The sequence below is a fragment of the Mytilus californianus genome, unplaced genomic scaffold (genome assembly GCF_021869535.1).
Source record: "Mytilus californianus isolate M0D057914Y unplaced genomic scaffold, xbMytCali1.0.p SCAF_7, whole genome shotgun sequence".
NCBI classification, from domain to species: Eukaryota; Metazoa; Mollusca; class Bivalvia; order Mytilida; family Mytilidae; genus Mytilus; species Mytilus californianus.
In genome coordinates this window covers 58,075,310-58,090,545 of record NW_026262723.1, presented here as the reverse complement: position 1 = coordinate 58,090,545, position 15,236 = coordinate 58,075,310, and the positions used below count along the sequence as shown (strand labels likewise).

The 15,236-nt window shown below is 31.8% G+C and overlaps 2 protein-coding genes across 10 annotated transcripts in view; one reads left to right on the top strand and one right to left on the bottom strand.

The window, feature by feature from the left end:
• The window catches only part of LOC127708916 (sushi, von Willebrand factor type A, EGF and pentraxin domain-containing protein 1-like), a 49,897-nt gene extending 43,296 nt beyond the window's left edge, over nt 1–6,601 (top strand). For both annotated transcript variants that reach the window (XM_052214081.1, XM_052214083.1), the window contains exons 19-26: nt 259–429; nt 1,275–1,466; nt 2,146–2,430; nt 2,852–3,043; nt 4,013–4,168; nt 4,911–5,072; nt 5,503–5,602; nt 6,276–6,601. In XM_052214081.1, the coding sequence (XP_052070041.1) occupies nt 259–429; nt 1,275–1,466; nt 2,146–2,430; nt 2,852–3,043; nt 4,013–4,168; nt 4,911–5,072; nt 5,503–5,602; nt 6,276–6,393 (1,376 nt within the window). In that variant the 3' untranslated portion in view covers nt 6,394–6,601. The remainder of the gene's footprint in view (nt 1–258; nt 430–1,274; nt 1,467–2,145; nt 2,431–2,851; nt 3,044–4,012; nt 4,169–4,910; nt 5,073–5,502; nt 5,603–6,275) is intronic.
• Nucleotides 1–15,236, bottom strand: part of LOC127708917 (sushi, von Willebrand factor type A, EGF and pentraxin domain-containing protein 1-like) — a 271,696-nt gene that overhangs the window by 182,122 nt on the left and 74,338 nt on the right. The gene's annotated exons all lie outside the window — the stretch shown is intronic.

The following is a 15,236-nucleotide window of genomic DNA, read 5'->3' as shown; positions in this document are numbered from 1 at the left end:
AAATCGACTTTTGGCGTTCCTGATGAAGGAAAATCCAGAAAAAACACTTAGGACGCATAAAATTTATAAAGTGTTGTTTTCATTTTTTTTAAACTGAATATCAATTTAGAATTAAACAAAAAATCTTCTTTTTTAAAAATGAATATTTTGATTACTTGCAAACATCATTTAAGAACTCTGGTGTTGATATATTCTAAGCAGTTATTTATTCTTGGTATACAAATTAATATTTTCTGTTATAATATTAAAATGATTTAGTCAATGGAGGATGGAGTTCCTATTCAGGATGGTCTGAGTGTTCAAAGTCCTGTGAAGGTGGAACTAGATCACGTGTTAGATTTTGTGACAGTCCCGCTCCTGAACCAGATGGACAATTTTGCATTGGAAGTGACACTGATGTCGGAAATTGTAATACTGATTCTTGTCCAGGTATAACTCTTTTTAATATAAGTTATGATTATATATATATATATATATATAAATATGAAATATTCTGTCTTTCTGTTTGCATAAATCGAACGTGAGAACTTGATGACGAGCTTGATAATAAAATCGCAATTACATAAGCAACAGTATATGCGCTATAAAGTATGCATCTATAATATTTGACATGAGACAGAGTAAAACTTATTTCTGTTTATATCACAATCCTTCCCTTTAACTTCTTGATTAGGACACTAACAAAAACTACTTTCAAAAGATCACACAATAAAAATAAGACAAATGGAAAGAAAAGTACTTTATAGAAATACAAGATGTAGTATGATTGTTTATAAGGCAAGGCAAAGTTAAGGCAACTATCCAAAGACCAAAGACAAAAGTACAGTGATGACACAATAATTTCTTCAATAATGAACAACACCCGTACGTGCCGTAAAGATCATTAACCCAGTAGTCAGCATTTTAGTGTTGACATGAATTATCATTGAAATGGTCATAATTATAAATAACAGTTCACAAAACTTTGAATATTTTTGAAATGCTAAGGATGATTTATCCCAGAAATAGATGACCCTAGTTTTATTTGGGCCCTCAATGGTCTTTAACTTCGCACTTCATTTGGCTTTTTTTAGTTTTTTGATTCGGTGAGTCTTTATTTGTAGACGAAACGCAATTTTAAGCCTGGTATCTGTGACGAGTTTTTTTTTTATCATTAATTTCTTTGCATTTCAACACTTGTCTTGCTTGTTTGCATTGTTCGTTTATTGAAACATTTAAACTTTCGACTTTTGCCATATATTGTTTATTTTACAATGATTATTGATACTTTGCAGTTTGCAAACCATACTATGAAATAAAACAGTTCAAGAACGAGTTTAATTGTACTATAATCAACGACTATATATCATGCACTGTGACGTGTAAGGATGGATACGTGTTTTTGCCTGATCATCCACCAAATGATATATATGAATGCGGAAATAATACCAATTATATGTGGTCTGATACACCGCCAGCTTGTGCCCGTGAGTTATTCAAAGATTATATATATCTGTTTTCAATATGACATAGATTAAAATCATAAATATATTATTAAAAGGGCATTTTAAAATCAAATTGCAGTTAAACAACCCTTTCAGCCAATTTTATTCAATAATATGTAGTTGTTTTTAAATTAAACGTGCTGCAAGAGGGAACGTACACGTTAAACAATAAAATCAAGAAAATGTGTTGGAAAACATTATATACTGACACAAGCGATATCCAAATTTTCTTTATTTAGACGTTGGTTGATAAAAAAAAAAGCACAATAATGTAAACCAACATATTTGTTTTTCGTGGTTAGCCGTTTCTAGCCAATTTCGCAGTGATATCTGTTCGCGATTTTCTAGATTCTAGTATTTTCATTTAAGAGATAAATTATCACATATTCGTGACGGCATATTTACACATTTTTTATATACAATTCGCAAAAATTAGTTGGTTTACAGTAAGCTGTATTAAATGCAGACGAACCCCTCCACTCAGATACTTGTTTAATTCTTCTGATTTATGCATAACAAAGTTTATTTATAAATCTACTTTGCATTATTTCAATTGTGTTTATCGTTTGAGTGTAGATTATCTTACAGCTTATTTGTGTAACTAATTATTGAACTCTCTCAGCAATGAATTATAATGCATCACTCATCAAAATTTAAACAGCAATTGGTCTTCCAATACATCTTCAAACCAAGTACACAATCAAATACGAACCCTCTGCATGCACAAATGAAGATGATATAAAGAATGAAATGACATCTCGAGTACAAAGTCTACAGTGCGTTGAAAGTGCAACATGCCAAGTATCGGTAGATACAAATAGCTGTGATGGTGGCCTAGGCAGAAGACGTAGATCAACATCAGAACTTGAAGTTATTGTTACCTTTACTTCAACGCTTGCTGAAAGTAATGATTTGGATATGGAAGCCTTTTATGCATCAAAAATAGGTATTCATTGTATAAACATTGATGGATTTGCATCATAATTTGATAATAGATTTTATGACAAATTCACAGATTTTGCGGCAGTTGTATTATGTAAGGGCGCTTAGACTCCTCAATGTTATTCACGTAAATTGAAGTTTGATTCTATGCTATTTTTTTTATATACTGATTGCAATCAAATTTTGACTCTTACATCATATAGATATCAGTTTTCTACGATAAGAAGAAGCGTTATTTATTTGTTTTGAAAATTGAAAATGAAATTGAAATAGGTTTTGCACTAGAACTGATTCTGACAGTTTTACCCTAGAACTGACTCTGATAGTTTTACCCTAGAACTGACTCTAATAGTTTTATCCTAGAACATTTTTATAGACACAAACGATTTACATTTTATTTTCTACATGTGAATTTCTACTTCCAGTTTCACAAGAACTAGCCGAGCTTATAAATATATACATAAACCAAGTTACAACAGCACAACAAATGATCAACAACACTGACTTTTATACTATCAATGTTAATGGTGACGTATATACAACAAATTTTTCGAATATCAACCTAACGTCTTCTGTTAGCTGTTCACCAGGGAAAGTAGAATATCAAGCAGTTTGTGGTAAGAGCGCTTTCGTTTATATATAATACATTTATTATAGAATTCCTAAGAAGCGACAAAACAAAACTTCAAATATATGAAACGTTATAACTTGTAAAGCATTTTTTTTTTTTATCGGAGACTCAATTGTTATAAAATAAACATTTAAAAATATCAGGCTTATAATACAGTACGCCAGACATGCGTTTTGTCTCGACAAAACTCGTCAGTGGCACTTGTATACAAAAATTGTAAAATCGAATCAATAAGAAGATATTGAAGAGCATAGAAAACTAAAAATTCAAACAAAGTTAAGCAAAATCAGGATGGGGCAATATATGTGTGTGTGGGGGTAGAAAACCTTAGAATTTTGAATGATTTGTAACCTTTTTTACAATAGATTTACTAAGAAATAACATACCAATGATATTTAATGTCAACACATGAGTGCTGTCTTCTAGACTGGCAATACCATCGGGGACGAAACGTCCACCCATAATGGAATCGGTCCAGTGGTTATAATTATAAACTATTGTATTGATCTTCCTTGGACAAGACGAAAAAATATTCATGTCTAAATGTTACCTGCCTATAACATGCCCTAGACGTTTCGATATCAAGTTCAGTTGAAATTTAGGGATACACATCATAATATCATTAGAATCATATTGCCTTATCAATCAACCGACAATTGATCTGTTAATCATAAAAATATATGGCGATAATGCAAGTTTATGCTCAATGTATCACGGGTTCCCGGATAATTGAAACAATGTCATCTCAAAGAATTTACTGGAGTATATCAAACAAATTAAACAAATAAATATCAGCTGTAAACAACAGTAATAAATGAATGACATTTTAGAAAAGAGAAATTATCAATTCAGTAATAAAAATCGCCGGGTTTGCCTCATAATTAGAACGATCTTTAATAAGGCAGTTATCTTAAAATCGGTTCTAAATTGAAATATTTAAAATTATCTTATTCAGTTGCATGTCCAACTGGTACATATTGGAGTGACGGTTTTTGCATACTATGTCCTGTCGGTACATACCAGAATGAAACGGGACGGCAGAAATGTGAATCATGTCCAAATGGGTATACTACATTGTATACAGCTTCCAGAAATGTAACTGATTGTTCTGGTAAGTGGCGAATAAGGCTTAGGAGAATAGACAATTTTCATATTACCGACTTTTGAATCCGGATTTAAAAATTTTCCCCAAAATTGTATCGATTGTACGCTCCATTTTAATTCTTTAAATTGCTTTTACCTGACCGAGTACCTGTATGTCCTAACGCTGACTAGGTAACCTGTTGAAAAATTTTAAATCAAGAGGTATATGAAAATAGTCTATTGCAAACAAGGAACCTTACATGCGAACAACTTGAGTTCAGCAGACAATAATGATTACCTAATGTGTTTGTCTTCTGTTTTCGTTATTAATTTATGTAGCTCATTAAAGTGCAAAAGTAAACGACGAAACATTTGAAAATCATTAAAAAAATTAAACTTTATTGTCAAGGTAGATGCATTGGTGAAGTCTGGTTCAATATACTTCTGTTCGTGAACTGGTTAATTTGAATAAACTATTTAGCTCAACATATCTCTAATTTAACGCCTTGTTTGTAATTTGTTTATAAAATAGTATTATTAGATTATGATATTTAAACGAATTAACACATAGTGAAAAATAGTTTTGTTTTATTTCTGAGCTATTTTATAGGTATGTGATCACTTCTGATTGCATATATTATGTGAAGTTTTAAAAAGTTACAAAACATTCAAGTTTATTTTCGTATGAGTTGATATTTTTTCTGATATGAACTCTTGGTTTTATAAATGCCACTAATGTTTATGTTAGATTTAATTTCTTTTTCGTTTAGAAAATATTACAGCAACTACTTCTTCTTCCACATCAAGTACGAGTATAGTTACTACAAGTTCAAAATCTACTACAACTTCTACATTCTCTGGTACAACAAACGGTGCGTCAAATGTGTCTAATTCACCTGATAGTAAACAAGAAGATGAGGAGGATAATTCTGGTAAATCATAAAACGTTTCTTTTAAGCATTTTTTATAGTTTGTATGGTTCGTTGCATAATAGTAAAAGGTTGAGAAGCTCCTGTTCAAACACGTTAAACTGTAGTTTTAATCAGTCTGGTCACAATTATCATTAGAGTTCTGCAAGTTAGCTATAGGATAAGCAATATATAGATATTTAATTCAGGATAGACGTTAAAGATCATAAAGAATATTTTACCTGATGTGAAATGTAAATATAAAAAAGCATATCCAAACTAGATAATGTCTTAGTGAAAATAAAATTTTCAAAATTCATAAAGTTTTCGTTCTCCATTTTTTTTTATCTGGTCTCAGTTATACCAGATGGTTATTCCAAAAACACATGCCGGGTTTTCGGGAATCGGTATATACATTTGTATGATTTCACAATTATTTGTTGTTTTGTTTCAGACTTAACAACTATAATCATTCCAGTTATAGCTGTAACATTATTAGTTACAATAATTATAGTGACGTCAGTGGCATTGTTTAAATACAGAAAATATGTCAGGTTTGTGTTAACTTACCTGATTAACGTTTGCATCTGTTTTTGTAATTTATCTACACAACACATTCTCCACTTAATTCTTAAATAAGCTAACCGTTAATCAACAGAAGGCATGTATCAACGTAGAAGTTAAATATACTATCAGCCAAAATAATTTATTTTTTCTTTGTCTTCAATCAAGATCTTTAAAAGTTTTGCTAAAATAAAATTCACATGAATATAAAGTGCAAATCGCTAGATTGAATTGTAGATAACAAGGAATAATCAAATATTAAAAAACAAAAACAAAATTTTAAAACGAAAAAAAAAATCGAAACAAAACAAAGAGAAAAACAGGAAAAGAAAGAATAGCAAAATAAACAAAAAAAAAGTAATATCTACATGAATGCTAAAGTTACTGTCACTATCGAAAATCATTTTGTTGAAAATCATAGAGCAATCTAATATGAATACAAAATAAATATAAAAAAAAAATAAGTTAAAAACTAAACCATTAGCTAGCAAAATAGAGAAAAATACCTTTGTAATCAATAGCGGGAGTGTGTTTTTTTTCCCTTTTAAATCAATTATTTTCCGGTCAATCATATACTTTTTTCTACTTTCTTATGGAATTTTTTTTATCAAGATACATGTACATATATTATATTTGTATTGAATATATCATTTCTATTTTCAGGAAAGTACATAGAAACAAGCTTACTAAACGACCAAGCATTGCTAGTTTAAATATGGTCAACCCAACACTTTCGGTAAAACCGGATGCCTGTGGTTTACCACCTGTCAGTACATGTTAGCGCTCTGCAAACAGAAATTGTTTAGATGTCCAAAAATGATTGACATTATTTATTAAGATTTATAACAAAAAATGAAAAAAAAATTGACTGTTCAATTCCTGAGGACTAATTCCCTATTTAGACAAAACATGTGTATCGTGACGTGTTGAACAATTGTGAAAAATAGATCGGTATTAAGCACAAATATATAACATTTATGATCATTTGATCTAGACTTTTGGATTTTCGTTTTTGTAAAATTAAAATAAAATTGAGAATGGAAATGGGGAATATGTCAAAGAGACACGTCCCGGCCAATGAGCAGATAACAGCCGAAGGTCACCAATGGGTCTTCAACGCAGCGAGAAAATCCCGCACCCGGAGGTGGTCCTCAGCTGACCCCTAAATAAAAATTTGTACTAGTTTAGTGAAAATGGACGTCATACTAAACTCCAAAACATATAAATGAACCAAAATTAAAAATAAAGACAAGACTAACAAAGGCCAGAGGCTCCTGACTTGGGACAGGGGCAAAAATGCGGCGGGGTTAAACATGTTTTGTGAGATCTCAACCCTCCCCCTATACCTCTAGCCAATGTAGAATAAAGAAACGCACAGCGATACGCACAGTAAAACACAGTTTAAAAGAAGTCCGAGTCCGATGTCAGAAAAGGTAACAAAAGAAACTAAGCAAAATGACAATGATACATTATATGTCATAAATTAACAAAGGACTACTAGCAGTTACTGACATGCCAGCTCCAGACCTCAATTAAACTGATTGAAAGATTATGTCTGCATCATATGACAATCAAGTACAATCCCTCCCGTTAGGGGTTTAGTATCATACCATCATAAAATAAATGAGAACATAATCCGTATCATGCCAACAACTGATTTTAGAATAAATGTGTTTATTTCCGATGCAAAGACCCTATGAGTGAATCAATATTAATACCAAAATATGCAATCCTTAATGACTTGACAACAGTATCGTACATGTAACTATATCCCTTCCGAATAAGTCTGTCTAAAGGTTTAGTTAGCTTTTGAGGTGAATGCCGACATTTTTGTGCTTTGTAAATAATATTATATTAAAAGATTGGATGTGAAATACCTGAACGTATAAGATGTCTGCCTGTTAATTTATATTTACGAATGATGTCCTTGTATCGATGATAAAATTTAGTAGATGTTTTGACTAGTTTGTGATATCGAAAACCCTGGTGTAATAATTTTTCAGTAATATAGTGATTTCTTTCCTTAAAATCAAATTCGTTGTTACATACACGAGCGAATCGAACAAGTTGGGATATATAAACACCATAACATGGTGGCAAGGGAACGTCACCATCTAAAGATGGATAATTAACAATAGGAAATGAAAAATCATCTCTTTTGTCATAAATTTGGGTATAAAGCTTCCAAGATATCAAGATCCAGAAAAGGGCAGTGTTCATTGTTAGTATTAGCTTTATTTAAGGTCAGTTCGGTCGGATAAATCTCTTTAGTGTACATACTGAAGTCGTCATTATAGAGAGCCAATATATCATCTATATATCTAAAAGTATTATTAAATTTTTAAATCAGATGTTGTTTCGATGGTCCTTTGCTGATTTTAGTCATAAATTGTAACTCATAACAATACAGAAACAGGTCCGCAATAAGTGGTGCACAGTTAGTTCCCATTGGAATTCCAATAACTTGACGATATACGGAATCTCCATAGTGAACAAAAATGTTATCTAGTAAAATTTCAAGGGCAGTTATAGTATCAAAGCAGGTCCAATTGACATAGTTCTTTTGTTTGTTGTTACTAAAAAATGACCTAAAAGAGTTTGAACATATTCGCATTCTGACTTTTTGAATGCGCATTTAATCAGGTGTGTGATTTTTTTCTTAATAAGATTATGAGGCAAAGTAGTAAATAGGGTAGAAAAATCAAAACTTTGAACAGATTCGAAATCACCAATATAAGCATGCAATTTATCTAGTACTTCCAACGAATTTTTGACACTCCAAAAGTAATTAATTCCACTATTTTCAAAAGCCTTATTTGAACAAATTATTACCAGGTTTTTTATTGTACCAAGTGTTACTAGAAAGTAGAATAGATAGTTTAGTATTGGAACAATGGCTTGAAGACGAAATAAATCTATATTTATAAGGAGTTTTGTGCAGCTTCGGAAGCCAGTACATAGTTGGAACTTTTATTGTATTTGGTTCGACTTGTAAAGAGGTAGCTAAAAGTTTGTTTGTTACAGATGTCATTTTCCATAAATGGAGTCAGTTGGAATGTTGGTGAATTCGTGATTTCCTTTTTCAGAACCTCAATGTAAAATTTACGTCAAACAATAATGATATTGTTAGCAGCATTATCAGCCGGGACAAAAACAAATTCCTTGGCGAGTTCTTTTAGCTTATGTTTGATATGAGAAATAGGGCTATTATGGTTGTTGTTAGGAGTAAAATGTTCTTTAAAATGTTGAAAACGTACATCAACTATGTTCATTATCGAATTAAAAAAAATCTAATGATTTCTTGTCAGCTTTTTCTCGTTTTATATATTTAGAGCAGTTAGTTCGGAGTGAGTCGTGGATGATGTTACGACACTCATTCCAATTAATAATTGATGGGGGATGGTATTTAGGTCCTTTACTGAGGAATGATTTAAACTCTCGGTCACGAACGATGTTAATGTCTCCTGTTATAACATGGTAACTGGGGCCATAAATGTATTCGGAATTACTGCAATTTCATGACTTAGGTGTATTGTCACTGATATTAACATCTTTACACACTTCGCTATAATTAAACACATATTTCCGGATAGATTTGTTTGTATACATTACAAATAAGAGGGAGTTCAGTAATATCAAAATAGCTAGGAATTTGTTCTTTAACAGAATGATCATTAAAAATACCTGCAATATTAACAAAATCAAAACCTTTATTGACATATTTAATTTGAATAAAATGTTTTTTGTGATCTTCAGGGCGATCAATTTTGGGAAACAATTTAGAATAACAATATGCAATTATAATTTGGACGATTTCATACTTAGGACTGCAATATGGAATTGTGTTGTATTCCTCCAAAATTTGATGTAATTTATTAACAAGTAAAGAACAGAGCTTGGTTAATAGATAATGTCTACCGTTGTTTTTTGAAATAGAAATTAGGTCCGAAATATATGTATTGTTGGTACGAATTTTCTTTGATTGCGATTTATTCTACGCCCATGAGAACGGTTTTTACGAACTGGTTTAGAAATTATATCCAAAATATATTCAAGTCTCAGATCAGACCAGACATAGTGTGTTATAATACAAAGTCAAACAAATGTTCATCATCAACATCTTATAGCAAACGTAAATGTTCCCAATTTGCATACTTCGATATTCTATTTATTGAGTGTGCTCTTATTTGAATAAACTCATCATAGATACCATGAATAAAATTTTGTACACCAGACGCGCGTTTCGTCTACAAAAATGCGAAACATTTCCCACATTACTGAATGTTTAAACAAAACCCTTCAACGACACTAGGCTATACTTTGGTACGCCTGACGTGGATTCCGTCTACATAAGACTTACCAATGAAATTCGAATCAAAACTGTTACAAAGCCAAATCAAATATTGCGAAGTTGAAGAGCATTACTAACTGAAAATTCCAAAAGATATGCCAAATACGGCAAAGGCAATCTACACTTGGGGGTAGAAAAACCTTAGCGTTTTAAATATTTAACATTGTATAACCTATTAAGTAAATAAACATAAAAATGATATTTCATGTCAGCTCAAAATTTAATCGTGTTTTTGATTTCCACATTATCTTAACTGCAAAAAAACTGTGCAATGATTCAATGAATACAAGGGTGTGTTGACCCAAGACTAATCTACTGACGGATGATGTAAACCTAGTTTTATTAGGACGGTATATATTTCCTTAATTATTATCTTTAAGGTCCGTTTCAAATCTTAATTTTTGAAGATGACATGGAGAGTCGACATTAAACTATGATCTGTGACACACGTGACTATTTAGTTTTTCCCCTTGTCAACTTCCTGCTTATAACTAAATAATAAATGCCCCATACTATGGCGTTTACAAGTATCAATTAATTTGTTGGGTGTGTGCGTGTTCATACTATTAATAGGGGTGTTACTAACTTAAAAAACATCATCAGCGGGTTATTAGGATGAACACCTGAAATCGACACTACACAGATTTTACCGTCGCATCACGCATATGTTAGCCTTAATGATGTTTCCATACAAATGAGAGATATGTTTTCGCTTTCATAGACCATAAGATATCAGAGAAGAAGTGTGATGATTTACAAATTTTATCTTATTCCATAGTGAGATAAGGTTATGCCCCGACTAGTCTGTTCCTCTCGTACCGGCCAGTTAAAGTTTTTGTTTAAGGTAGGTATAAGTTGTTGTTTACGATAGTTTGTGATCACATCAACTTGAAACTTAGTGCACATGTTTATTTTAAAATCAACCGTTTTATATACATATATATTTATATTCAGGATTTGAATTTTAACCAAGATTTGTTTGTTTACTGAACATTGATATGTGAGCATGGCATGGTGTCCTATGGACACACATTCTTGTTGACTGTGTCTTGAGTTTCATGGCGATTGACGTATGCATTACGTGACCCTTAACCCATTGAAGCACAAGGTCACGTTCTATTTTAATCATTTCATGTTACTTGTAATATCTAATATAAAAGTTTTGCTCTAAATGCTGATCATGAAGAAGCTTATGTCCAATTTGTTTAAAATTCTATGCAAGCTTGTCAAAGTTATCGATATCTAAAATTTACGTGACCAACAAACTGAACCTAAAGGTTGACGACTCAGACGACAGAATGTATGTTTCGCGTCCTTGTCTCGACAAAAACCTTACTTAACTAAGAGAAACAGTAATAGTGGAGTGACAAGACAAGACATAGTCGCTTATTTTAAGATTTTAATGGACTGACATACCTTACGGCTTAAAATCAACATGATGATAGAGTAAACATTATATTATCATTTTAGCCCTGTCGTAGAGTTTTCCCACGGTGCAGTTGTTTGTAAAATCGCGATAAAGCGTGATTTTCTGATTTTTTTCTTTTTCATTATCAAAAATGGGAGTGCTTATAATTAATTCCCGAATGAAGATCTCAGCAAATAGTTACTATAAAATGAAAGAATATTTCAACAACTTTCATTCAATATCAAAATTTAATATCATATGAAAATACATCTGGAGTGAATTGGAAAAATTTCAATTGCTTACGACAATTTATTTCAACCTTACCGTTTGTCAAAGTATATCAAATTTCTTTCAGACATCACCCGTAGTCGATTGTGACAAAAAATAGTGGAACAACCAAAACTTTAGAAGTTTTGATATATATCAAGTTTTGATAAAACATACAAATCAACTTTTACAAATCTTTTTATATATTAATTTTACTATTCAATTTTTATCTGAATAAGTAAAGTTGCACGCCCTTTTCCTATTATCCCCTGACTTATGATTTACTGTGTTTTTCACATTGAATTAAATAAGAATATAGATTTGTATCAATTTTCGTGTTTAGATGTTTGACTTAGTACAGTTGTTAAGGTTTAATAATTTTGAGGTGTTTTTATTCATGTTGAGATTTTCGAATAGACTAATTTAAAACCACATTCGAACACATCCGAATTAATCCGGAAAATGATGGGGGATCCTGATCCCATTGAATTAGAACTAATAAAGAATCATAGGTCGTGTTAAAAAGCCTATACATGTACATATAGAGTCATATAGTAAATAATAATGTCACAACCACAGCTCAGCTTAAGGCCTCTTGTGAACATTTGAAGGTCCCCAATATGTATTGGTTACCAAAACTACACACAAAAAAAACGTAAAATATCTTTTCATCTCGGCCTCTAGTAAGTGTTCTACTACTAGAATATCAGTGCTTTTAACGAGTTCCTTAACTATTATCAAAGACATCAAAGAACTTATCATTAATTTTTGTAATAAAACATATGAAAATAGTGGAATAAACCATTTTGGAGTGTAAAAAAATCTTTGGATATTTTAGATAAATTACGTGCTTTTGATGGTTTTTTTTATTCGGTTGACGGTTTTGACCTTTTTACTTTTTACACAACACTTCCACACAATCTTGTCAAACAAAAGTTGTCCTAATTATTTAAATGGTAGTTCGATAAATCTAATTTCAAATTCGTTTGCTGCAACTCATATAAAGCCTTTTTCTCAAATGCGAAAGGTAAATATGCTAGATATACTTACTGGAGTTGTGATGAGATCATTACAGCCATACATTTTCTCCTTGACAACATTTATTTACACTTCGGCAATAAAGTTTATCGACAGATTGTATGTATTCCTGTGGGCACCTATTGTGCCTCTGTAATAGCAGACTTGTTCCTGGAATGTTATGAATCACAGTTTATGGCCAAATTCAGTAAAGACCCGTCTAAATTCCATTAATTAATAAATTAAAACAACACTTACCGTTATCATGATGAAATTTTTGATTAAATAATTAAGAATTCTCTAAATGTACTGCCGAAGTTTACCCACAGCAACCTACTTTAAATGAATCAAATATTAACATTTCTTAGATTTAGATATTTCGGTTCTACACCAGAAAGTGTACACAAAAATTTACGAAAAAATGGATGACTTTTCTTTCCCTATTGTAAATTTTCCTTTTTTGGATGGTGATGTTCCTCAGGCACCATCTCACGGTGTTTATATATCCTAACTCGTTCGTTATGCCCATGTCGGTAGTGATGTTTTGGATTTCAATGAGCGTAATCTATGTATTACTGGTAAATTATTAAGTCAGGGATTTCGTTACCACAAATTACTTAAAACCTTTACTAAATTCTTCCGTAGATACAAAGATTTGCTTTGCAAGTTTGGCTGTACCTGTAAAAAACTATAAAAATTTAAAACGGAAAAGCATATCTTAAACTTTACGGTGATGTTGTTTATTGAGCCCGGATATTAATATACGATCCGGGTAAACTTATCAATCCTTTAAATCAACTTATTCTGAAAGATTACCAATTTAACACTGTATTTAGATCTTTGAATATTATTTTATTGGTATAAATATTGATATTTTTATCAGTAAATTAAAATCATTCCAAATAGTTTTGTTATAAACATATGCACCCTAACGGTACTACAACCTGTCGATACCTTTATTTTGGCATTGCACAAGGTCATGTTTTCTTCTCTGACTGTTAATGACGTCTTTACACAAAATCCATGGGATGTTGGATGTGTACTGATTGATATTTTAGTCTTAGATACATCATTTTTTTTATTAGTTGTTATTGGCTTTGAACTAGCTATCAGTAACTGCGAGTACTCCCAGATCTGTACTTAGTGTCCATTTTGTTGAGGATGAGGGATGGATAAATACCCTGCCACGTCCGGTCTGCGTTTAATGTTTTTTCTGCTTTGTATCAATCTGATGAGTTAAGCCTTTTCAACTGATTTTTATAGTTTGTGCTTATGTTGTGCTGTTACACCACTGTCTCAGGTTAGGGAAGGGTTGAACGCTCATAAACATGTTTAACCCCGCCACATTAGCTATGTGCCTGTCCCAAGTCAGGAGCCTGTATGTCAGTGGTTTTCGTTGGTTCATGTCTGTCATAGTCATGATAATTATTTGGACTAGTATTGTGAAAATAATTGTGAATTTTTAGATCTCATATGAATTTCAAGATTAAATACACGTGACAAAAATACGTCACTGTTTGTGGTGTCCGTAGTTATTCTGTGGTTTACATGTTTTAATGTATTATTATATTATTTATTTATGCATTTCTCTGTTCTGAGTGTTCTTGCGTTTGTTTGTATTGTATTCCTGTCACGTAGTGTTGTCATTTTAGCGATATATATTTTTAACATTGCCATATAAGCGCGAGGTTTGGCTAGCCATAAAACCAGGTTCAACCCACCATTTTTTCTAAAAATGTCCTGTACCAAGTCAGGGAATGGCAATTGTTATCAGATAGTCCGTTTCTATGTATGTTGGCGTTTGTTTTTGTTGCAGTTTAGAGTTTCTGTTTTCCTCTTATAGTTGATGTGTTTCCCTCGGTTTAAGTTTGTAACCCGGATTTGTTTTCTCTTAATCGATTTATGACTTTTGAACAGCGGTTTACTACTGTTGCCTTTATTCATATTTGTTTTTCGTTAATTGTTTTGTTATAAATTAGGCCGTTAGTTTTCTCAATTGAACCGTTTCATATTTTTCATGTCTTGGCCTTTTATAGCCGACTATACGGTATGGGTTTTCTCATTGTTGAAGGCCGTACGGTTGCCTAAAATTGATTACATCCACTTAATATGAACTTTGGTGGATAGTTGTCTCATTAGCAATCATACCTCATCTCCTTATTTTTATACAAGATGAATAAATTTTGATACATTTGAATTAGGGAAATACCAATGCTCAACATCGTGTGCAAAACATTCCGCAGATAAATCAACTTGCGTGAAAACACGCTCCATGGCATTACCATTAGACTACTCCAAATGTTTATTCTGCAGACAAAAGTCATACAACGAGATAAGAAACTAAGGCATGTTGAGTCATTTTAGCGTGCCGATTATATTTTAAATGACGCCAATTACCAGTCCGACTATCCAGTGCTAAGTTTACTTCAAGGTCAAGGCGCTGCATCATTCAGCATTCATTGTTAACTACTTGCTGAAATGAAAAGTTGAACTTTCTTCTGATGATTCAAAGCAATGGGAGCATGCTGTTGCTTTCCAAAATAAACTAACAGAAAGTCTTCACGATGATCTGTTTGTGAAA